Source organism: Aquarana catesbeiana, linkage group LG02, assembly GCF_042186555.1.
Source record: "Aquarana catesbeiana isolate 2022-GZ linkage group LG02, ASM4218655v1, whole genome shotgun sequence".
NCBI lineage: Eukaryota > Metazoa > Chordata > Amphibia > Anura > Ranidae > Aquarana > Aquarana catesbeiana.
In genome coordinates this window covers 107,187,911-107,213,234 of record NC_133325.1, presented here as the reverse complement: position 1 = coordinate 107,213,234, position 25,324 = coordinate 107,187,911, and the positions used below count along the sequence as shown (strand labels likewise).

The following is a 25,324-nucleotide window of genomic DNA, read 5'->3' as shown; positions in this document are numbered from 1 at the left end:
CCATCTGCAGAATGCCCTTATTGTACTACTTCCTAAACCTGGGAAAGACCCTGTGTCAGGAGAATTAGTAGACCAGACTGTGTTGACTGCACAGAGATAACCAAAAACGCATGTAAAGTGAATAATAGTGATATTTATTAAGATAGGTGAAAAATAAGAAAATACTAACCGTGCACAACCAACCCAACAAACCCACCAACAACAACAGTATTTACAGCAAGGGGCAGTACCAGAATCACAGATGTCAGCCAGGCCAGGGTCATACACAGCAGATCAGCAGAAGGACAAGGGATGTTCCAGAAACATAAACATTAGCCAGGCCAAGGTCATACACGGGGAGATCAGTAGATGAGGGACTGGGAACCAACAAGACAAGGAGGGGATGGATCGGGCTGAAGGGTGAAGGAAAGGGTACAGGAACAGAGGAGGGACCGGGTCAGGATAAGCTCGAGAACAAGGTCAGATGCAGGATCGGGTAACAGGCGAACAAGGTCAGGGCTCAAGCAGAGAGATACCAAGGCAAGCATGTGAGGGCCTGCCGGGTATTTATGAGACTGCCAGTGATTGACCTCGCGTAACACGTGAGCGCAGGGGGTGCTGTCTGCTCCACACTGCCTGGATACACCCGCTGGTGGACACCGGTACTACAGCCCAAGGATCCAACCGTGCCACCAGCAGGTGAGTCCTCATATTACAGGTCCTGGGTGTAGGAAGACACCCACTGGTGGACACTGGTACTGTGATCCAAGAGACCAACAGTGCCACCAACGGGTGAACCCTTTCATGACAGACCCTCTGTAATGGGAATCCTACCGTCCCATTTCCTTAATCAACGCAGATATTAAAATTTGTGAAATTATTGGCGAGAAGGCTGAAGCGAGTGATAAATAAGTGTGATCTTACTGGGCTGGGTTTATGCTGGACAGATGTGCCCATATCAATATTAGGAAGTTGGTTATTAACACAAGTGACTCATAATTAGAGTAAGTAGAGTGATTGTGTCCTTGGATACAAAAAAAAGTGTTAAATTATGTGGAATGGACATATCTTTTTCCACCACTGTCCAAGTTTGGTTTTGGACCTACATTATATCATGGATAAAGCTTCTTTATTTTGAACCTTTGACTCAAATTAGTTAATGGGCTCATATCAGAACCATTTCCAATATATAGGGGAACCAGGCAGTGTTGCCCTTTATCTCTGTACACAACTTTTATGAGGCTGGAGTGATTAAATCTTTTGAGCAGATGCAGAATCAATGGGATTTACCAGTTTCTGACATTTTAAGTATGTCCTCAACACATACAGTATGTGGATATGGTCATTTTTTTTTATACTTTGAAGCGCTTGCCTAAAATGTCAGACCTTTTTGGGGTCCTTTATCCATATGGTATGGGAATGTAATAAAGTCCAGCCATAATGGTCACAAGTTGCTGGGTTTATAGCCAATGTTTTTGGTCTTCCAAATGTGTGCAATCCTCAATTGGGCCTCATGGGGGTAATAGAGGATTAAGCACTGGATAACGTTACTAAAACCTTTTTGAGAAATGTATTCTTTAACACAAGGAAATTGATAGTGTTGGAATGAACACGCACAGATATCCTTAGTCTGGTGGCCTGGAAGACTTTGGTTAATTTAGATATTCCTTTACACAGGATGGCATATGAGGCTAGGGTGTGTCCAAAAACATTTACAAAAATATGTTCCAGATGGGTAGCTTCGTCTAACATGGTAGTGGAGAGCCCTTAGAGGAATAAAGTTCTTGTATTTTGTAAGGTCCTTTCGCAAATAGTATACAGTACAATTTTGACATCTATGTTGGACTTGGGTAAAGCAGAGCATTGGTGACCTGATTGGTTAAGTGATTGAGATGGGTAGCAATTTATTGGTATGTTTTCATAGCTGATAGAATTGTTCTGTACAGTGTTATTTCATCAAAGTTTTCGTCAGAGGCATGTTTTCAGCGAAGTAAACTAGATAAAGATCAATTTGAATTTTTGTCAATTGACGAAAACTGACAAAAGTCAATGCAAGATTTCGTCCATGAACGAAAACGCAACTAAAATGTGAAGGGACTTTTTTTTTAAATGTATAAAACCAATGGTAATGCGCTCACAGGTTTCCATGTTAGATATAGAATTAACTCGATGTGAAGATGTCAGTAGTTGTAGTAGTCCCGATTGGAGCTACTGGGATCATGGAGAGGCAGTAGATTCTGGTGGTAGGATCCAGAGAAGCTGTCAGAGAGCCACCTTGGAAGAACTGTCAGAGCTGTCAAAATCCTGGGTGCTAGTAGCCAATCAGGAACTGTTTCAGAGGCAAAACCACACTTCCTTCATCAGTTAAAGGAAGAGGCTGATGAAGGAGGCATGGTTATGCCTCTGAAAGGTTCTTGATTGGCTACTAGCACCCAGGCTTTTGACAGCTCCCGCTGACAGTTCATCCAAGGTTCCCATAGCGCTCTCTGACAGCTTCTCTGGATCTTACTACTGGCATCTACTGCCTCTCCGTGATCCCAGGACTATTACCACTACTGACAGCTTCACATTGAGCTGATTCTATGCCTGTTTCACAATGAAGCTTGTGAGTGCATTACCAGTGTTTTCTTATTTCTGTTGGTTAACGTAAAGCCCCCATACACTAACCAATTTTGATTTAAACTGATTCAGTTCTGATTTTTAGCAAGTGAAGTGCTGATTTTTTGTTCATTTTGTTTTTTTTAATATATATATTTCAAAGTTCCACTTCTGTTTGTCAAAAAAGCAATATTCTTGTAATTAAACTTTGTTTTATTTATAGAGACGTTATATATATCTATCCCAATGGCTAAACCTGTGTCTGTAGTGCATGTACAAAAACCTTAAAGCCGTAAATAATGTTATTAGATTTTTTTTTCTCCAGGTGTTTGGAAATTCTAGAGAAATGCTTAAATAATGCATTCAAATTTAACGAAACACATTCGATTTTAGTTGACTAAAATGTATTGGAGATACGACTAAAATACGACTAAAACAATTCAAATGAATGAAATATGACTAAAACTAAAATTACATTTTAGTCAAAAGACTGTGACTAAAATGAAATCGAAGTTTGATGTAATGTCCAAATTAACACTGGTTCTGTATAGTTTTTGCATTTATAAAAATTCTGTATGTAAATGTCCGCTTTGGTATTCTGCTTACAATGGTTTCCTTTTATTAATTTTTGAGAACCTTGATAAGGTGCACTGTGCGTTGTTTACTGTATGATGGTTTGTGATGTGTACTGATCTTGATATATGACACAATGTATATATACCGAGACATGCTAACTGTATTGCTGTACATTACAGCAAAAACCTTTAAAATAATAAATAAATTGTGATCAGATGTCTAGGAAAAAAAGATTCTTTAGGAGAGGTTAATTTCTTCACGCTTTCCTCCAATAAGGTGAATCTATGTGTTAGATTCACAGCACTGCAGTAAGTAAGGCTGAATTAGATCCAATCTAAATGCTGAGGTTTTTAGGGTTTTAAGAAACTTGTACAATATTGGCCCATGATAAATCAGAACAGTGTTAAATGTCAGTAATTAAATCTGCATATGTGTTGTAATTCATATGGCAAAAATCTTATTTAATGTAAGATTGTTATACTAGAAAAGTGGATTTTTTTTTAAGGCGTTATTGTAAATACTAATGCAGAGCAATTTCACTTTGCGCATTTTTTTTTCTTTATTATTATCAAGTTTATTGAAAGTTCAAAGATAACAGAAATGAAATATTAAAGTATAGACCATAGCATAAAATATACATACGGTTAACATTAGACTGTTGAATGAATATACATCTTTAACTATGCGCACATATATATATATATATATATGTATGTGTGTGTATATGTATATATGTATATATATATATATATATATATATATATATATATATATATATATATATATTAAACATGAATTATAGCTTTAGTCACTTTGCACATTTTATCCCATTGTCAACCTGGAGCTTCTCTTGAGATTACACAAAATGTGCCATCTTGCAACTAATTTGATAATCAGATACAGCACACTTAAACTAGAACTACATGTTTGGTTTCCCTATAAAAATGTTGTTTGGGCCAGCTTGGTCCACACATTTACTTATTGTTACAGAAGTCTACAGCCGCAGTGTATCCAGTAATATACAGTGCTGCAGCTTGTGCTGTATACTGTAGTGTTTTGGCCAAGTCCTATTGGCTTCCCTTGTGTGGCTCATTCACATGGGCTATCCAACTTGGATGTTTGGATGAGTCTGTAGAGCCACTGCTTATCCTTAGGCTACCTGTATGCAGTTCTGCACTGCTCCAAATGCATTAACATACATTTTTTTGTACACAGGATGGGCCGCCTGGTGTGAATGAGCCCCAACTTGCTACAGGTAGTGAGTAGTAACTGAGCTGAGCTCCACTGGAGCAATCCTTGCTGGGGCTAGCTATGCAGTCGGATTCATTCAAAGTGTCTTTTAGGCCGAATTGAATGGTACCCGGGCCTCGTGTCCGAAGAAACGAGTTTTTACCTGTAACGCTTCTCTCTTTAGAGAGCTGGAACCCAGGATCCAGTACTTTGGTATTTTAGAGCCATAAAGTTTTACTGGCGGGGTGCTATTACAGGGCCAGGAGTGTGGGTTCCCTGAGGGTCCCCGGTTCCTGAAGGTTTGTTAATGGAACCCACCGTGAAGGGTGAAGATTGGATCTGTTGGTTTTAACCACAGAAAACTCTGCGGCGGGAAAGGTAAGTTGGGTTTTTTTCTAAGAAATTTTTTAAATTTTCTTATGAAATGTCGCCTTTAAAAAGTAAAATGTTGTCATGCCTAAGTGTCACCACTGGGGGCTGTATGGAGCACGTACCTTCTGCTTTGCTCAGAGATCACGCTGTGTCACAGAAGCAGCAGGCTTTTTTCCTCCGGCTAGCAGGCAGACCTCCGCTAAGTTGGGGGGGGGGGTTACTTCACCAGACACCCCCCACCTGGGCTAAACTCTCCCCCTGTTCATGAGGCTGAACATTGGGAGAGAGCTAAAGAACGATCAGCGATGCTGTTTTTTTTTCTTTCACCGCCCCTAGCATGGCGGCGGCTTTCAGGTCTCCTCGCCATCCCTCCCTCCCACACAAGTTGATCCTGGTGGATCGGAGGCCCGCCCTCGCGCGGGAAAACTCTTTTTTCTTTTGAAAAGAGAAAGGGGGCGCAATGCGATGGAGGGGGCGGGGCTTAGCATGGTGTTGGCGTCCTTCAACGCTGGCGCGGGAGTGTGTTGTAAAACTCCATTTGTGCTGGCTGCAAGTTGTCGGAGGGACACAAGAGCTAAGAGGGGCATGAAAGAGGTTTGGTGACACAGGCATTTCCTATTTGACACATTTACTATTTGCATCAGGCTGAGATTAATAGCAGCAGCAGTGGCTGATCTATTGCTCAAGCAGTGGATGCGCTTTCTTCTGATGGTACCTCTGCTTTTTTGCATAGGGCTAAGGTCAGAAGGGGGGTTGAAATACCCCCAAAAAAGGGCTAAAAGGGTCTCCCTCAAGCGCTGGAAAGCCTACTCATCTTTAGCTGGTCTGAGTGAGCATCGGGGCCATGAAATGTTTGCAACTGTTTTCAACACTGCAGCCCCTGTTTATGTTACTAAAAAGTTATTTTTTCCTCAGCCATGATAGGATTGAAAAAAAAAAATCGCATCTCAGTGTGGGACAAAATGCGACAGCTTCTCTTCCATTACCCATGACCCTCAAACTGAGGAACTGGGGGCGGGAGAGGATGAATTCCCTCAGGGGACTGTGGTGAGGCTGATGATTCCTCTTCTGAGGTGCCAAATGCGGGTGGATCAGCTTTCACAATCTGTAAGATTGATGGTGCAATTTCTTGCTGAATGGTCCGCTCCACATTTATGTACCCTTAACTGAGTGTTTGGGTTCGCTAAAGCCTCCTCAAGCTGTGCATACCTTTCCTGTCCTTTCATTGCTGGAAAAGCTGTTTTGTATCTTAGTGGATCACCCAGATAAGCATTTTTTTCCCTCCTAAAAAGTTTTTTCACACTTTATCCTATGGTGATGAAAATTTACTAAAAGTGGGGTATACCAGCAATTAACGCTGCTGTATCCTCTGAGTATAAAAGTTTGACTTGTCCGGCAGACAATGCTCAAATGCTTAGGGATCCAATGGATAAAAAGTTGGAATTTCGATTATTAAAAAAAAAAAAAAAAAAAAAACACTTTTTTTCTCTGGCAGATTGAGTGTCTCAGCCTGCACTGATAGTTATTGGTTAATCGTTGAGAGACCAGTTCAAACAGAAGTTCAAGGTTAGGCTCAGGATCTGGCAAGCTACTAGCAGCTTTATGTTTGCTTTATGTTTGCAATAGTTGCTATGAGAGATTCTATCCTTCAAGCCTTGCACCCTTCGCTAAGCACCATGCAAGAGCTCCTGGCTAGTCTTCCTTTAGCGCTAGCTATTTGGGGATGATTTGGGTAATACATCCAAAGAAATTCTAGTGGAAAAAGTACCCCTTTGCCATTTAAGAAAAGGAGTAGATGTATTTTTATTTAAAAAACTTCAGGCAGTCACGACGGCCTCCGCCGTCAAGTTCAAAAGGTAATCCTCAGGGTCAACCCCAGGGACAAAAGAGGTCTTGGGGGGAGGAAACCTACAAAATACTGAAGCCTCCTTATGAGGAGGTGCCCCAGCTCACTCTAATAGGGGGAATTCTTCTGCAGTTCTCAAGGATCTGGCAGGAAGAGTGTCAAGACAGAGGGGGGACTTCCTCAATAGCTCCAAGGTACAAACTGGAGTTCCGAGAGTTCCCGTCTCCTAGTTTTTCTCAGATCAAACGTTCCTAAGGACCCAGAGAAAAAGAGGTCTTTCTCAAGCATTGGACCATCTTTTGGCAAAAAATGATCATGGTGGTCACCATGTAAGAGCAGAGGTTGGGGGTTTGGTTCAAACCTTTTTTTCCAAAACCGAGTGGACATTCTGGATCTCAAAAATCTAAATTCAATTCCTGAATACAACCACTCTTTTTTCGCATGGAGTCAATCCAATCAGTTATCTCCATCCTACAAGGAGAACTTCTGGCGTCAATCGACATCAAAGATGCATACCTCCATGTGCCTATTTCCTCGCTTACTAGTAATATCTACTTTTCAAGGTGGAAAATCTTCATTTTCAGTGTGTAGCTCTGCTTTTCGGTCTAGTTACTGCACCTTGAATGTTTACAAATGTTCTGGCCCCTCTTCTAGCCAGATTAAGGGCCCAAGGTATAACGATTATGGTTTACCTAGACGATCTGTTCTTGATAGACCAGCCGGTAGTCCGCTTAGACCAAAGTATGGTCACCACATTCAACTACCTAGAATATCTAGGTCAGATTCTCAACCTAGAAAAAATCTTCTTTAAAACCATAAAGAAGGCTAAAATATTTGGTTCTGATTATAGATACACCCAGAAAGGGGTATTCTTGCCCCAGCCAAAGATCAGCACCATAAAAGGAACTTATTCAGGTGGTCGAAGCAAGATGAATTCTTCTGTTCAGCTTTGCATGAGGTTGTTGGGAAAGTTGGTGGCTTCATTGGAGGCCATTCCTTATGCTCAGTTTAATTCGAGACTGCTGCAAAATAATATCCTATCGGCTTGGAACAAAGGGTTCAAGCTCTAGATTCCCAATGTGTCTGACTCCAAAGCCTACGGCCACATCACCCTGAAAGCTGAGTCTTGGAGCTTAAGCAGGGTCAGGCCTGGTTAGTGCCTGGATGGGAGACCGCCTGGAAATACCAGGTGCTGTAGGCTAGGTGCGTCGGAGCCTCAGTTTATGGTTAATAATCAAAAGTCTGCAAAGGGGAAAATCCTTCTGTTATCTACGAAGTGGTAACAACATATGCCAACATTTTTTTGGGTTGGGGAGCAGTCCTGGAAGAGGCAACTGTCCAAGAGAAGTGCCCAAGATCAGAAATGGCCTAGCCCATTAACATTCTAGAAATTCAGGCAGAGCACCTGAGGGCCTGAATGTTCAGTTTACGGAGTTGTCCTGCCAGGATTCAATCCGACAATGCCACAGCAATGGCCTATATTATTCACCAAAAGGTGAATCATATCCTATCTTGGGCAGAAAACAATGTACTTTGCCTATCGGCAGTCTTCATTCTAGGAATAGAAAATTGGCAGGTGGACTACTTGAGTTGCCAGCAGTTGTTCCTGGGAGAATGGTTCCTTCACCCCGATATCTTCATGTCAATATGTCAAAGATGGGGGATCCCAGACGTAGTTCTGTTGCATCCAGGTTTAACAAAGAAATCGACAACTTTGTGTCAAGAACAAAGGATGCGCTAGCATGCAGAACCGATGCCTTGCTATTCCTGTGGAATCGGTTCTCACTGATTTATGCATTCCCTCCTATTCTGCCTGCGTCTACGTCTTCTTTACAGGATCAAGCAGGAAGGGAAGTCAGTGATTCTTGTTGCCCCCAGCGTGGCCCAGGAAATCTTGGTATGCAGAGATCATAAAGATGGCCATCCTACTTTACAAGCGCTAAATTTAACTGTTTGGCTATTGAGACCCACATTCTGGAGAAGCGTGGGCTGTCAGGTTCAGTGGAGTCTACTCTGGCTAATGCAAGGAACCCGGCCTCCAGAGTCATGTATTATAGAGTCTGGAAGCCATACGTCTCCTGGTGTGAATCCAGGGGTTGGTACCCCAGGAAATATATCATAGGTAGAATCCTTGACTTTCTACAGATGGGATTAGAAATAAAGCTGGTCTTGAGTACTTTCAAGGGCCAGGTTTCGTCCTTATCGGTATTTTTTCAGCGACCACTTGCTTCACACTCTTTGGTTCGTAGCTTTATTCATGGGGTAACGCGGCTTAAAACCTGCAGTTAAGTCACCCCTGAACCCTTGGGACTTGAATTTAGTCCTGTCGACATTACAGAAACAGCCTTTTGAGCTGATACAACATATTCCCTTGATCCTTTTTGACAAGGAAACTAGTTTTTGCTGATAGCCATATCTTCTGCAAGAACGGTATCAGAGTTGGCTGCTCTTTCTTGTAAAGAGCCATATTTAATTATTCACAAGGATAAGGTTGTATTGTGTCCTCATCCTAATTTTCTACCGAGGGAAACCAGGATATTGTTACCTTAATTTTTTCCCAGAACCCCATTCTGCGGAAGAAAAGTCACTACATTCTCTTGATGTGGTGATAGCAGTTAAAATTTATTAAAGAACGACTGTTCAGATTTGAAAAAAGGATGTATTTGTGTTGCCTTAAGGTCCTAAAAGAGGACAGGCAGCATCGAAATCTACTTTTTCTAAATGGATTCGACAACTGATTGTTCAAGCTTATGGTTTAAGGAGAAAAGTTCCACCTTTTCATATTAAAGCACACCCCACTAGGGCTGTTAGTGCTTCGTGGGGGGTGCATCACCAAGCTTCCATGGTTCAAATCTGCAAGGCCTCAACTTGGTCTTCAATACTTACATTTACCAGAATTTATCAGGTGAATGTAAAAAGGCATGAGGATATCGCCTTTGGACGCAGTGTGCTGCATGCAGCAGTATAACTCCTCTAGTCTCATGTTGCCCTAATTCTGTTGTGTCTCCCTCCACTCAGTTGGCATTGCTATGGGACATCCCACAAAGTAACTACTATGGCTCTGTGTCCCGTGATGTACGAAAAGAAAATAGGATTTTTATAACAGCTTATCTGTAAAATCCTTTTCTTTGAAGTACATAACTGGACACAGAGGTCCCGCCCTCTTTCTAGTATACACGTGTATTGCTTTGCTACAAAAACTGAGGTACTCCCAGTAGTGGGAGGGGTTATATAGGGAGTGGACTTCCTGTCTTAGGGTGTGCCAGTGTCCCTCACCTGAAGGTGGCCTATAACCCACATAGTAACTACTATGGCTCTGTGTCCCGTGATGTACTTCAAAGAAAAGGATTTTTACAGGTAAGCTGTTATAAAAATCCTATTTTTTTTTTTTTTATTACTAACCCAGGTTCAGTGGTTGTCTCAGGCTGGCCATATATTATACAATTTTCTTATTCAGTTTTCATTTAGATTTAACAAAACCATATAATATGAGGTCAAACCTAAACACTTTCAATGTGTATGCAGTCAGGCAGGCCCTTACACTACACAGAAGGTAAATCTAAAAAGAAAATTCAATAAGAAAATTGTATAGTGTATGGCCAGCCTAAATCTGTGAGCCCCCAAACCTAATCTAGTCAACCCTTAAACACTTTTAACTTGGGTATATTGGTAATTCAAGGACCGAGTCGATAACCCTGCTTCAAGCGTTAATGTGTGTAAAGTTGTTAAAATGAGAGACTCCTTGTGGCTCAGGAAAAAAAAGTTAGCTGCTCCTTAGTCAGGCATTGCCTGTAAAGCAAAAGCAACAAATAATTTTGGTTGTAGATATCACTTCATTAGGGAAAAATTTACATGCCAACACCCTGGCTATAAATCCGAGCTAAGCATTGTACTGGTATGTTATGCCTTTACATTTTTTGGCACATGGTGCTCAGATTTGGCAAAATCCAAAACGCTCAAATACACTAAGGCTGGTAGCACATATATTTAGATCTACTTTGGAGCAACAGCCACGCAGTTAGTGGAAAGTTCTTTAAGAGTAGCCTCCTGGTTGTTCAAACTTGGATACTTCTGGTGTTTTTCTTTTTTTTTTTTTTTCTTTTCTTCAATGACTGAAGCGGACCTTCAGTCATTTTTTTAATCTTTCCATCTATTCAATCCTCTGCCCTTGATGTTTAAAATTTGGATAGTAAAACATTTTTTTTCTGCCAGTAAATACCTTATACAGCCCACTTCCTGTTTCTTGTCTGGTAAAAAGCCTAGGCTTATGACACAATCATGCTCAGCTCTCTCACTCTCATAAGTTTGCCAGAAGGGGGGGGGGGTGAGTCATGAGGGCCAATGAGAGCTGCAGAGCTGGAGGTGTGCCTCTGTGTGTCTGTGTAAATCAGGAAGTGAACAGGCTGCAGCTTCAGCTGCCCACAGTTAAAGTGGATGCAGCCAGACTTAGTAGAGGGAGATTTCTGCAGCCTATTTGGCAAGTACAGAATCACAATATATATAAAATAATATGCAAAGTGGTTGGAGGGAAGCTTCAGAATGGCAAAGATGTTTTTATTACAAATTATGTGAGCAGACTGCAGTTCCTCTTTAACTATTTTTTGTCCTATTTTTCCCAGCCTAAATCTACAAATGTTCTTGGAGCTGTGAACAAGCCTCTGTCATCAGCAGGAAAACAGACACAGTCAAAGTCTTCTAGAATGGAGACTTTAAGCAATGCAAGCTCTGGATCTAATCCAAGCTCTCCTGGAAGGATAAAGGGAAGGTAGGAATCTACAGAACACATCCAGTTACTCTGCTGAAAAATACTTCACCTTTCTGATAAAGCAGAAAATTTGGCTGCATTTGGTATCTAGCCTCAGATGATACAGAGATGAAAGAAGTCCTCCTGCATAAGTTGTACTTGTTTAGGTGCAGCCATCTGGCCTGTACATCCTTCTGGTAAAAATAAATGATCTCAGTAGCAGGGGACGGGCTTGCATCTTGCCAGCCGATGACATCAGTTGCTAAGGAGTGAGTTTGGGCATTTTTGCCTGTGCAAGGTTCTTAAATTCACCCTTGCCTGCCTCCACAGCCGCTGATGAGGGGTATGGGTTGGAGGGGAAGGGGAGTTCCCTTTTGGCTCTCTCCCTGGAGTTCAGGAGACTTGATTTCTCCTCCTATGTGCCCCTTCAGAGTATAATGGGGCAGAGCAGCTTATCTTTGGTCAGCCAGAGGTAGTGGGCAGGACCAGGGGTGTGGCCACCTGCTTTCCTCGCTCAGGATGCAGCAGGTTAAAATGGAGAATAGTCTTTTATCTCCAGCCCTGTGGCTGATGGGTAGAAACTTCCCAAGCAGGACTTCGTTCTGTCTGCTCCCTGACCGCCCTCCCGCCACGCCCTGCTCCCTGACCGCCCTCCTGCCACGCCCTGTTCCCTGACCGCCCTCCTGCCACGCCCTGCTCCCTGACCGCCCTCCCGCCACGCCCTGCTCCCTGACTGCCCTCCCGCCACGTCCTACACGCTTATTGAATATTGTACAAGGCAACTGCATCATAAACTACTGACCAGTGAACTCTGTCACAAACAGCATTTTAGGCCTAATTCACAGGGTGTACTTGCATCCATGTGAGGGCCAGATTTGTCCTTACAGGAACGCACAGGTGTCCCATGCATCCGTGTGCAGGCAGTCGTAAGAGAGGAGAGATCAGAGAGGAACCAAACTCTGTGCTTTGGATTCAGATTAGTACACACTGTAGTGGGATGTGCTTTAATTTTTCTTGTCTGAGGTTTACACCCACTTTAAGAGGGTGGGCAGAACCTACAGGTAAAGATGTTCATCTATAAACGTAGCTTGTTGTGTCCCAAAATACAAGGGGCTACAGCACAGAGCGCATAATTTATCGGTCCATTAAAGAAAACTCCAAAATTCAGGAATCCCCTGCCTTTTTATTTAACTGACCTGCACTGTTCAGGGGACAATGATATATGTCTGTGTTCAGGTCCTAAATGGCTTCCATATATACAACACACTGTCCCGACAACATACTAAAATGCAAATATCCAACAAAAGATGCAGCGCTAATTAAATGATACAAATGTGAATGTAAATCTACATAAAAAATTGGTGAGAAAATACCAAAGTGAAAAAAAAGAAAAACTAAAGCAAGGTCACATCAAAGAAAAAAGTCCATAGATTCTTAAAAAACAGTGTCTATCTAGATGAGCAAACTTAATTGCAGAAAGAAGATCGTGACAAAGTCTTCAAAACAAACGAAGTGCATCCAGATCACCACCCAAAGTGTATGGATAACCTGCTTACCAGAAAGCGTTGACCGCCGCAGCAGTCTCGCCCAGCCTTAGGGAAGTATAGTCTCCCTCAAACCTTTGTGGAAAATCCAAGACTCCCGCTGCTGCTATAAGTACTCAGAAACACAAAGCGAAAAGGGCTTTTGTTATACTGAAGAAAAAGATGTTGGTTCTTACATGCCTTTTAGATCTAAGGCTGGGCGAGACTGCTGCGGCAGTCATCACTTTCTGGTAAGCAGGTTATCCATACACTTTGGGTGGTGATCTGGATAAACTTTGTTTTGAAGACTTTCTCACGATCTTCTTTCTGCAATTAAGTTTACTCATCTAGATGAACACTGTTTTTTAAGAATCTATGGACTTTTTTCTTTGATGGGACCTTGCTTTAGTTTTTCTTTTTTTCACTTTTTTCTTTTTTTTTTTTTCACTTTGGTATTTTCTTACCAATTTTTTATGTATATTTACATTCATATATGTATCATTTAATTAGCGCTGCATCTTTTGTTGGATATTTGCACTTTATTTGGAGTTTCTGTACTGGACTTTTTGATGTCAGCAGCTTATTTGTTATTTCACTAGTTTTTAGTTTTAGCGCAGCGTCAGCCCTAGGGCTTCACACTTCTATAACATACTAAAATAACCACATTACCCTTACATATTCATAGCAGATTCTTAGTTCACATATATTGCAATAAATGTTCAAGCTGACCAACTGTGTCAAAGTGATCCCTATCGGGCCTGTCCCTACGCTACCTGCAAATTGCCAAACTCTTGGTTACTAAATAGCATACTCTTATCAATGGACATGGAGCATACTTTAAGAGCATGAACAATATACTAACAATATGGGGCAAACAGACACAGCTGAGGGTAAACTATGTACCAAGATTCAGCAGCAGTAACTTTGGCAATAACTTTCTGTATGAGCTCAAGTTGTATGAAATATTAATGATAGTTTTGTTTTGTTTCTTCACTGTTACAAGACTTGAAAGCACTGAAATGGATCAGAGTGAGAATGAGGATTATTCTATGATGTCCTCACCTCTTCCTGGGAAGAAAGACAAGAGAGATGACTCTGACAATGACAAACCAAGAGGGAGGAAAAAACAGTCTCTCTTAGACCAGGAGGACAGTTTGAGCATGGATGAGCTGTCTAAATCCACTCAGGAATCGAAACCCAGGTCTGGACAACGTGGACGAAAGAGAGCAGCAGCCACCTCTGAGTCAGATGACCAACAGTGGCCAGATAAGAGACTAAAGGAAGACTTAGAATTTGAAGATGAACAAAACAGCCCACCAAAAAAAGGTAGAAGAGGTAGACCGCCTAAATCTGCCAAGGCCAGCGCTGCTAAGGAAGAGCCAGTAGCAAAGACCCCCAAGAGAGGCAGGAAGAAGGCAGTTGCGGTAGAAATTCCACAAGATGACGAGGAAGAATCGCTTGATATAGCGGATGAGCAAGACTATGAAAATGTAGAGCAGAAACGAAGAGGTAAAGCTCCAGGAAGAGCCTCCAGAAAGACCGCACAAAAGTAAGAAAAGTGAAGTGGTGTAGTGTTTTATATGCTTTCCTATTTTATAAATCAGAGCTATATCCAAAAGGAAGGTTCCGATTTGGGGGGGCAGGTACCTCTCCCCCTCCCTCGCAACCTTCTGGGACACGTCACAAGTCTCAGAAGATTGCCTGATCAATGGGGAGGCTCTGCGTGACTCGCACCCGGCTGTGAAGTTGCAAGCTGTCACAGCCGCGTGCCCACACTTGCAATGCCACGGAGTGGAGAGGGAGAGAAGTGAGGCTTCGGGCGGCCGCATCACTGGACTGTGGGACAGGCGAGTGTGTGTTTTTTTAAAAGTCAGCAGCTACACTTTTTGCAGCTGTTGACTTTTAATAAACACAAAAATGAGTGGAACTCTACTTTAAGCACCTCAGCTCTGGAAGGTTTTCCCTCGTTCATAACCAGACCATTTTTTTGCTATTTAGCACTGCGCTACTTTAACTGGTAATTGCACGGTCATGCAATGCTGTACACAAACTAAATTTATATCATTTTTTTGTTCACACAAGTAGAGCTTTCCTTTGGGGGTATTTGATCACCACTGGGTTTTTTACGATATAAATGAAAAAAATTAACATTTTGAAAAAATCTAATTTCTTCATACATTTAGGCCAACAAATATGCTGCTACGCGTCTTTGGTAAACAAAAAAAAAAATCCCAGTAAGTGTTTGATTGGTTTGCGTAAAAGTTATAGCATCTACAAACTATGGTGTGTGTGTGTATATATACTGGAATGAATATATATATATATATATATATATATATATATATATATATATATATATACATACATACATACATACATACATACATACATACATACATACATACATACATTAGGAATAGCGGTGATCAGCGACTTATAATGGGACTGTGATAGTGCGGCGAGCAATCTGACACTGACTAGCTGCCACTGGCATCACAAGTGACACATTAATACAGCGATAATACTATACACGATCACTGTTCTTATGACACTGGCTGGGAAGGGGTTAACATCTCAGGTAATCAAGGGGTTAAATGTGTGCCTAACAATGTGTAATGTGTGCTGAATTTTACTAAAGAAAAAGATTTTTCCCTCTTTATAGAGCCCTGTGTTGATAGTCAACACAGGGCTCTGGGCTATGATTGGACGCAGCTAATCAGCAGGTCCCGGCCATGAATGATTGGCTGGGACCTGCTGACAAACCCGCTGTGTGCATGCGCGCACCCTAAACCCTGGAAACAGGCAGCAATGTACCAGTATATTCTTTTGCTTGTACAGGCTACCTGTTTGTAGTACATTGCGGGCAGTTCGCAAGTGGTTAAACCTCTTTAGAAAAAAATAAAAATATGCAAATGTTTGATTAACTTTTATGTGGACAAAAAAATTAAACTAAGTCTAACTTCAGGTCTGACCAGCCTGATTCTGTCCTGGAGCCTTCTCAAGCTACGCCGCAGAAAAGAAGAGGGAGACCACCCAAATCGGCCTCTACACAGCAGAAGAAAAGGTAAATCTTTATTATGCCATTATGTGTAAAGTAGTATGGTCAGGTACAGCAAGATCAGTTGTAGAATGGATAAATTAACACATTTTACAATTTATGTTGCCATGGCTCAGAAATCAACATTTATTTATTTTTTTTTTTTTTTTACATCCTTTCTTTAAAATACGCTTCTTAGAGCTTATTCACGTATGCGACAGCCTTTGCCACCCCTCTTAAAAGCGTTTAGTGGTAGATTGCTTCAGCCCCGAGCGGCTGCATGTCTGTGTTTGTGGCTGGCTAAACCGCCTAGGTTTTTTTCCACTTGTTTGCATGTGTGAATGAGCCCCTAGAAGCTGCATGAGAACAGATCTCTCATTACCACTTTCTGTCTGGATGCTGCATACAATTGTACAGTATGGTTGAGCCCACAAAGACTTTTGTATTGTATGTGTATTGTAACTTTAATGCCACACTTGACAGATTTGTTACAGATAAGTAAAGATGTTTGTATCCATGCATCCTCGTTAAGCTTTCTGAATGAATGCATGCCAGACTAACAATGGTATGAACATGTGATTGATTTTTTTTAAATTTATGATTCTCCAGCTTGGGGCAAAAGGGTATCTTCTTTTTGTGGCTAGACTAAGGAAATCTGTAAACCTTTAGGTCAGATATTTGTTATTATGTGTTTGCTAGGTAAGATTCCTGCAAATTCTGAACTAAACCTGCTTTAGAACACTACAAATTTTCCTTAAAAAGAAAAAGATTGAAGCATCTGCACACAACATAAAAAAATCCCTTGCTAATCCTTTCCTTACGCTATGCAGAATGCTAAATAAATGTTTTTGTTGGTTTTCTTTTAGCCATTTCTACTTTCTTGAGAAGAGCAGTTATTTGTAGCCCCCAGCTACTGAGGGGTGATGGTGGTTTGAATTCTTACTCTTTTCTGAAATTATCTTTCCTGAGAAGGTATTAGTGGATTTTGGAAGTTTCTAAAGTATATACGACCTCAGACCTGTGGCTATCCAAGTTCATGGAAGCTCTGGAGGCTGCAATGAACTAAACATTCTTATTTTAATTGCTAAAAAAAAAAAAAAAAAAAAAAGTTATTCTTTCCTGCAGAACAGAACCTCTTGTTCCTGAAAATAAATCCCAGCAGGTTACACTCAGTTTTAGAAACCGATATGCAAGCAGCATCTAAATCCTAAGCTACTGCACTACTCAGCTATTATAAAATAAAAAATATATAAATGAAATACAAAATGTGTTTTGGCTTGAAATGAATACTTTGTTAATGTGTCATTTCTATAAATGGAGCATTATTTATTTTATAGCCCAGGTCGGCCGAAGAAAGCAGCCACTAAAGAGCCAGAATCAGACGACGAAATGGATGTATCACATAACAGCCCAGCTCTTAGTGACAACATGTCAAGAGAAGAGGAAGAGGAGGAGGAGGAGGAGGTGACTCCTGTACCTGTAAGTTCTTGGACATTGCACACTTATGCTTTTACTGTTCTAGTTCACATCTGTGCAATGCGTTGATGCGCGTTTTCTGGTGTTTGATGCATTGACACACTATAGGGCCTGTTGCTAACAAAGGCAGCCTTAAAGTGCATTTGCAGTCAAAATGTTTACTTTTGGATGATGTAAGGTTCAGTCTGAGACTAGGTTCATGCTACTGCACCTGCGATGCCTTCTGATTTTCAGTGTGATTAGTGCAACTTGGTTGCATTTTGGCTTTGGTTTGCATAATCTGTGAGACCAAAATTGCACTGGGTTTGCACCAAAGTAGCACAGGACCCTTTCCCAAAATCCTGCTTTGATGTGAATGGGCACCTTTGAAAACAATGTGATTTCCATTGTCATGCAATTCTGTGCAACGCAAGTTGCATCTGAAATTGCACTAGCATGAACCAGGCCTGAATACAGTTTTCTTATTTTTATTTTTTTTATGTGGCCGGTTTCCGGTCTTGGGAGATTTAATTTCCTGTTTTGGTAATTGCATTGTTACGGTGACAGAAAGCAAGGGAACATTTAATGTGGGGTCACAGCCAAATTAAACACTACCCTACTTGGCTCGGCCATAGACCGTTCAAATCTCAGCAGGCACTGGACTAGATTCGAGCCATGTATGGGCCAGCTGAATGTACCCAAGTTGATCGATCAATTAACCAACTTGGGTGAAACCAGCCTGTCAGATTACACATGTGATTATTGCTAGTGACTATGGGGGCCGGCTTAAGAACAAGATTTTTTTTTTATTGCTGTCTTGTCACTGCTAAGGAGATTTCTCCTCCCTTTCCAACTATATAACTGCATTGTCACGGGGCGTTGAAGAGGGAGGGTTAATCTCCAGTTCAGGGTCAAAGACAGCAATACAATGGTTGACCCATCCTGCAAGAAAAAAAAAAACTGTCTGCAGTTCCATTTTGAGATGTATTTTATAGTATTTTTTTTTGCATAGAGTGGGGAAGGAATAGAAGCCCTGCCATGGTTATTGTCTGTGTCCCTGTTTAGGAGATTCACCCTCTGTTTGTTTTGGTGACCATTGTCCCCAAAACAGAATATGATGGGAAATCCAAAATCTTACAGCTGCTGCCAGAATAGCAATAGAAGGGAGAGGCTTCCAATCTAGACACCCCTTCTGGTGACACATTTTGGGTATTTTGGGCACTTTAAGTTGAATGAAACCTCTGCAAAAAAAAAAAAATTTCAATTGGAGCCTGGGAGCTTTTTCCTATAATGTGCTAGTATGGACAGCATGGCAGTCATACATAGCTAGTGATCCCATCCAGCACTGCGCTGTCAGTGCTTCTGTCGGTCCTTCTGGTTATGACTGACTCTTCAGCCTCATGGTTGGCCAGGCCACATTGATGTCACTATCAGTGCATGTGTACAGGAGTAACATTGTCATATCAAAGTACGCAGGGGAGGTATATTACGCTCTGTCTTGGGCGAACTTCTCAGAGATGTGACATTGCTTCATAGAAATGGATCCAAACACCATAACACAAAAGGCCAATGCAACAGGAAAAACGCATACACTCCCCAGAGTTCATAAAAAGAGCCTGTAGATCAATCTTTAAATAGTTGCAATTTTTCCAAAGTGAACATACTCTTCTCTTACTTTTCTAGGTACGACGCCGAGCAACTAAAAAACGATGAAGCAGGCAGAACTTGTAGTAGAGTGAAAAAAGAAGGCTGTACATGGATACAGAACTGAGGCTGTAAATGTACTGAAAGGGGTCATGCACTGACAGCAGGAATAGACTGATTTCACACCCCTGAAAATGCAGCCACAACTCTATCAATAACTGTGGGTATTTGTGTGGTTTGTAACGTGCGCCAGACATGTAGACCCGAATATGTAAATAGCTCATTTTTTTATGTGTTAAGATGCTTGTATAACTTTCGTTTTGCAGCTTTAAACCTGACATTACAGTGGCTCATCAGATTTTCCAAGACAACAAAGTGAAGCAATATATGCCATTGTGTGTTGTAATTCTGTTAACATTTTACTGTGAAAAACAAACTCATTTTACACACTGTCATGTTTTTGTGTTGTCATAGTCTTGTTGTTTCTATGACCTTTTTTATTTCTGTGTTCTATTGATCTGGGCAGCTCTTGGCCTTTCATGGTGCATCCCCTGGCTGTTCGAATCCCATGTGCTCCCCCTACTCTTTCCTAGAAGCTTGGTGACCAATAGAACATCACAACAAGACTGTCAGAATGCTGCCGTTCTCCAGTATTGTTGCCAGGCCTTAATGGCTGGCTGTCTTGTGGCATTGCAGATTGTAAGAAAGATACATTTAAAACTATTCTAATTTCTAAAGTGTTTGCGCTATGAAAATAATGTATTAAAGACGCTACCTATTTTATCTCCCTTTCCAGTTTCCAGTAATTTACCTTTTTTCAGTAGATTTTCTGATGTTTTTTTTCATCCCCCTGTGTAAGTTGATATTGTAAAAGCAGGAACACGCAGAGTGCATCCGTAAACTGCGAGCTACTATTCGGACATCTTTTGTGTAAAGTGAATGTTTTTTCAGCTGTCAGTTCACAAAAAGCAGCTGACATTTCAGCATAAGGCATTATGAAATAAAGTGGAGCTTCAGGCAAATCCTTCAATGCAAGTATTGCTAATTTAAAGGTGTTTTAAATACAGGTATACATGCCTGATTGTGCAATATTTTTCTTTAACCCTGTGCAATTTTGTAACCCTCTGAACTGTTTGCAGCCCTTATCGTGGGGAGGGTAACATTCTGAGCAGTACGGTTTGCACAATGCTGTCAGCCTAATGCTGTTTTGAAGTAGCAGATTCATGTTACTTTCTAGCAGTAAAAATAAGCATGCCAGTCACCCAACAGCTACTCCTCCCATGGTGCAAGACACTAGAGCAAATCCACTTCAAATTCAGGGGTGTGGTGATTTTTACAGAGTTTGTGTTAATCATAACCTGGTATGATGAAGGGGAGATTAAAAGCTATGCAATTCAGTGTGGATTATTTAACTGCTTGGACATGCTGCACTGAATTGCTGGTGGACTCGCATTCTCTTCTTATATTATAAAATACAAGAAGAGAATAACAGTTTAATATAAATAAATATTCTATAAATTCATATGCACCAAAAATGTAAACGATAATTCACTCAAAATTGCAAAATGCATATATGAAATATAAAAAGTCCAATAAAGTGCTTCATTAAGTGTGTCTTGTGCTTATCTTCAATTCAAAATAAAGTGCAATTTTCAGTGCCAGTGTTAACATGCTCCCATTTTTGAACACCACACTTATACCCCATGATTCCCAATGATAACATTCGTATCTATGCAACTTCAAGTCACACAAACTTCAAAGTAGTCCCTGTACTACTTTGGTCCAACTTTGATGCAAGTTGAGGTCCATAGACCTCAAGTTTACACAGGCATTCTCTAAAATCGTGTGACTTTCAAGTCGCAGCAGTGTGAAAGGGGCCTTAGGCTGTATCCAGGTATCCCAGTATCACACTTTCTCCTCCAGAGACCACCACATAGGTACTGTACATGGAACAAGACCAAGGGAATACTCCAAACAGTGTATTATCGCTTATTTATTAAGGATTAAACACACACGTAGATATGTAGATATTGCTTGCCATGCACAAGCTCACTTCCGGTCCGTGGAACGCAGGAGCATCCCGAACACACTGTAATGTGCTCTTAGATTGTGCATGGCAAGCAATATCTATGTGCAAGTGTTTTTAACCATTTTAATCTTTAATAAATAAGCTATAGTACACTATTTTGGAGTATACCCTTGGTTTTGTTCCATGTACTTATATGGTGGTCTCTGGAGGAAAAAGTATGATACTGGAATACCTGGATACGGGGAGCAAGAGGAGCCTTGGAGAGATCCTTGAGTGCAAATATAGCTGCCTAACATATTAATGGGTCATGGATATCGCTGGTGATTGTGGTGTTCAAAGGGGGAGCTTGTAAACATTGGCACTGAAAATTGCACTTTATTTTAAATTGAAGATAATTACACTGTGTAGGTAAACATCATATTTATTAACAAACACAAAAGGGGGTGTATTGTTGCACCACATCTACAAATATATATATTTTTTTAAGGTTTTCCAGTTAGTTGTCCATTGGATGTTACCACTGCTGGTATTTCAGAGGGAGAACAACTGCACACAAACTAGAGCATATAACTGAGATTTAATTTTGTATTTTTTTTGCCTGGAACTCTGCTTTAATATTCCAGTGTTTCAGAAAATAGAACTTGCATCACTGACAAGTTCTATTAACCATTAAAGAACTCGAGCACTAGCAAAGGTTCGAATCTAACCTTGCCACATAACATAACAATTATACACAACCTAAATTACTGGTGTGCTTTTAAGTGCTAGGTAAATGGAGAAATGTTACTTTTTTTACTTATGAAGTGACTTTCTTTACCTCCTTTAAAATCCAAAAAAGTGAAACTAAAACTCCAATGTTTTTTGTTTGTTTTACTGTGTTGTGCTGCCCATATAATGTGGGGGAAGTGGAAACATACGTGTCCTTCGTGAGAGTGTCAAGCACTGACATTGGTAAAAGTGTTAGATTTTTTTTCTCATCCATTGAGGGGGACACAGGAGTCAATTCACCTTTAGGTTATACTGCCACCTACAATAGGATTGGACGCTGGCAAACAAACAAAAAAAACCTGTAGGTCAGCCCAGGATAACCCCTCCTATTAGCAGCGTGCCTCAGCTTTTTGCTTGTGTCCTAAGAGGAGATATGCACCTTTTCTTCAGCTCTGCTGTGTAAAAGACTAAGCTATTTTCACTGGAACCATTTTTTTTCAAGTTTTCTTTCAATCAATGCTTATTTCTACTTTGTTGCTAGAGCAGTTTTCTTCAGTTATAGCTATTCAGCGTGGTCATAATTAGCCCGGCTTTTGGAGTGCCACATTCGGGTCCCACTGGACTTGATGCGAAAATAACCGGGGAGTGACCTTTTGGGCACTGGCTTCCACAGAAGGTGTAATACAAAAGTTTTTCTTGCATTTACAATGACAGCTTTCCTCTTGCCAGCTCAGCTCTCACAGATCCCTGCCCACCCTGCAGATGCAGTGTGGGATGGAGCATCATGTGGTAAGCTGCACTGTGATTCCCATCTGTGCACAGATGCCAACCAATGATCTCTCCAAGTTGGAGAGAGAGGCGTAGCCACCTACACTGCTGGGAGGTACTAGAGCCAGGCCGGGGTATGTGAGAGGCGAGGAAGCTTTTGGGGGTGAGGTGAGGTGCTGTGGAGGGAAATGTGTGCAAATAGTGCAGAGGTCAGAGACAAAGAGAGGTGGAAGTGAGATTTGGGACAGCCTGTGAAAGAGTTGAGCCCTGCACTCTGTATACATCGCACCCCTGAACTCTTTGTAAAGAGCACCCCTGAACTCTGTACATACTGCATCCCTGAACTCCATACATAGCCCATTCCTAAATTCTGCACATAATGCACTCCTGCTATTTATTGCCCCTTTAAGATCCTCCCACTGTATAACTTGGCCAATCCCACTGTTCAATGCGTTTGGTTGGGGGGGGGGGGGGTTGAGCTCCTGCACCTATTCTCTGAGAAAAAAAAAAAAGCCCTGGATAAATGTATATAGTCTTACGGATAGAGAGACAAAAATTTGCCCGTGGGACTTTAAATGAAGTGTCCATGATCACAGGTAAATAAAAATTGTATAGAAATGTAAAAATAATGACATAATTTATTGAAATATCATCCAGTACAAGTGATGAACATAGGTGACAAATACATAGAACAGCAGCATGATAAAGTGGTCCTAAAAACATAGACATAATGACATAACATCAAAATATGAAGAGTACGGATATTCATGATACATTTCTAAACTGACGCGTTTCGCGAGCTCTCCTCGCTTCATCAGGGGCTGATGTGTATATCTGATGTCTGTAACAACAAATAAAAAGTGTATTGGAGTATAGGTTATGATTGGACCACAACATGAAGCTAGAGCTAATGATCCAGTACCTACTTGTCAGGCGATCTTACGGATACAACTGGCCTTTTGAGGGCAACCATTATGCTGATGTGGCCCACAATTAAATTGAGTTTGACACTCCTGGTTTAAATGGTAAGGGTTTCCCTCTCGGCCACTGCTTCTTTTAGAAAGTCCGAATCCCTTTTTGTCAGCCCTGTTGATCCCCTTAGAAGTGTACCAGTTTCTCATTCCACCATCTTTAGGTAGCTCTCAAAGATCGAGATCCACCATTTCTGTCAAGGTGCACTAGACTAGATCTTTGAGTGCTTCTTGGCTTTTCAGCATCAAACTATTTTTCCCAAAATTTGCTAATGTTCCTTCTCGTCATTTGTTCACACATTCTGGAAGTTCTACTAGGTGGATTTTAATGGCCTCATCCAATGCCAGCTTGGTGTGTAATGTCCTTCAGGCAGTTCTTTGAGCTGCAGGCAGTCACCAGTTATCTGTTTTCTTGGACCCGTCCACGTTTGTTTTCTGGGTTGCCCACCCCTCTAGTTGGACTGCTTTTGAATATCCAGAAGGGGAATGTCTTTCTATGCCCCTCAATGAATGACAAAGGAAGCAGGATTTTTGTGATGATAGTAAAATCATTTTGTTGGTGTCTTTTAAACTTTTGAGGAACACCTTTTAGTTTTTGATCTTGCTCTTTGAGCTGCTTGCCACAAACTGAGGAATGCTAGTAGTAGTAGGGATTACCCTGAGCTGGCCTACAATGTATGCTTTGTCAATGTTGATTTCTCCTGTAGGCGGATTATACTACTACCCACAGGTAAACGATTGGATGATCGTAAGCGCCATGGACCCCAAGAAAAGGATTTTACAGTAATACTGATCCTATTTTCACAGCACAACATTTTTATTATCGGGGTGCAAAAAGAATGTTTGGTTTTTTTTTTTTTTGGTTTTTTTTAAATACCTGTGTAATAAGCTTTTTAAAAGTATGAAAAATGTCTTTATAAGCAATGACAATGCAAAATGAATGAAAAAAATTCTCTGTGGTTTATCTTTGGTGTTAGAGCTGCAGGTTTGTTTGTATTTTTGGACAGTATCAACGATAAGTTGGAAGTTGATGTGGTGGTATTTTTTTTTTTTTGTTTGTTTTTTATATAGAAGGCAAATTTCTATAAGTAATGAAAACTGCTGAGCTGCCTTTGTATGTATTTCTGTGCCAACTGGAATTTAACATGATGAATTATAGTAAAAAGATGACTTTTTTGTTTAACGGAAAGATTTTGGAATTCTATGGTCTTTCAGTTTGAGAAATTTCATTTTTTAAATATTTTTATTCATCAACCAGTATTTTACTGTAGTCCCTCCTTAGTGTCTACTGGCAAACTGCTAAATACACATTAGAAATGCATATATTGGTGCTGTTTTATCTTTGAAAGGCTGTGTACAGGAAGTCCTCAAGTTACATACATCGGACTTAAGCCTCATACTTACAAACGGAAGGAGACGACAGGAAGTGAGAGGAAATCTACCCCTAGGACGGGAAATAAACTCCTGTAAGAGTTATCATGGGAAAAAGGTGTCTTCACTGAAACTTTATCACTAATCCTTGTTTCCACATCAACCCAAAATTTTCAAAAGCCAATTGTCACAGGGGCAGAAAGTGAGATGAAATGTTGTGAGCAGGGACACAGCAGAACAAACGTTACAGGGGTGTTACCCCTTCCCCATGCTAACCAAAACTTAAAAATACTTGGAGTTATACTTAACAAAAAAAATGTACCTGTTCCAACTTGCATACAAAGTCAACTTGATGACAAAGAAGAACCTTGTTTGTAACCTGGGGGACTGCCTGTAATTCTCTGTCGTCTTATGATCCAGATACTTTTTACCAGACCGCAAAACCATGTCTTGGACCTCGTTTTCATATACAA

At 40.9% G+C, this 25,324-nt stretch overlaps 1 protein-coding gene across 1 annotated transcript in view; it reads left to right on the top strand.

The window, feature by feature from the left end:
- PDS5B (PDS5 cohesin associated factor B) overlaps positions 1-19,787 on the top strand; it is a 191,594-nt gene extending 171,807 nt beyond the window's left edge. Inside the window, exons 30-34 of the mRNA XM_073613341.1 lie at positions 11,221-11,366; positions 13,872-14,417; positions 15,834-15,932; positions 17,243-17,384; positions 19,044-19,787. Of these exons, the coding sequence (XP_073469442.1) occupies positions 11,221-11,366; positions 13,872-14,417; positions 15,834-15,932; positions 17,243-17,384; positions 19,044-19,073 (963 nt within the window). The 3' untranslated portion in view covers positions 19,074-19,787. The remainder of the gene's footprint in view (positions 1-11,220; positions 11,367-13,871; positions 14,418-15,833; positions 15,933-17,242; positions 17,385-19,043) is intronic.
- The last annotated feature ends 5,537 nt before the right edge of the window (positions 19,788-25,324 follow it).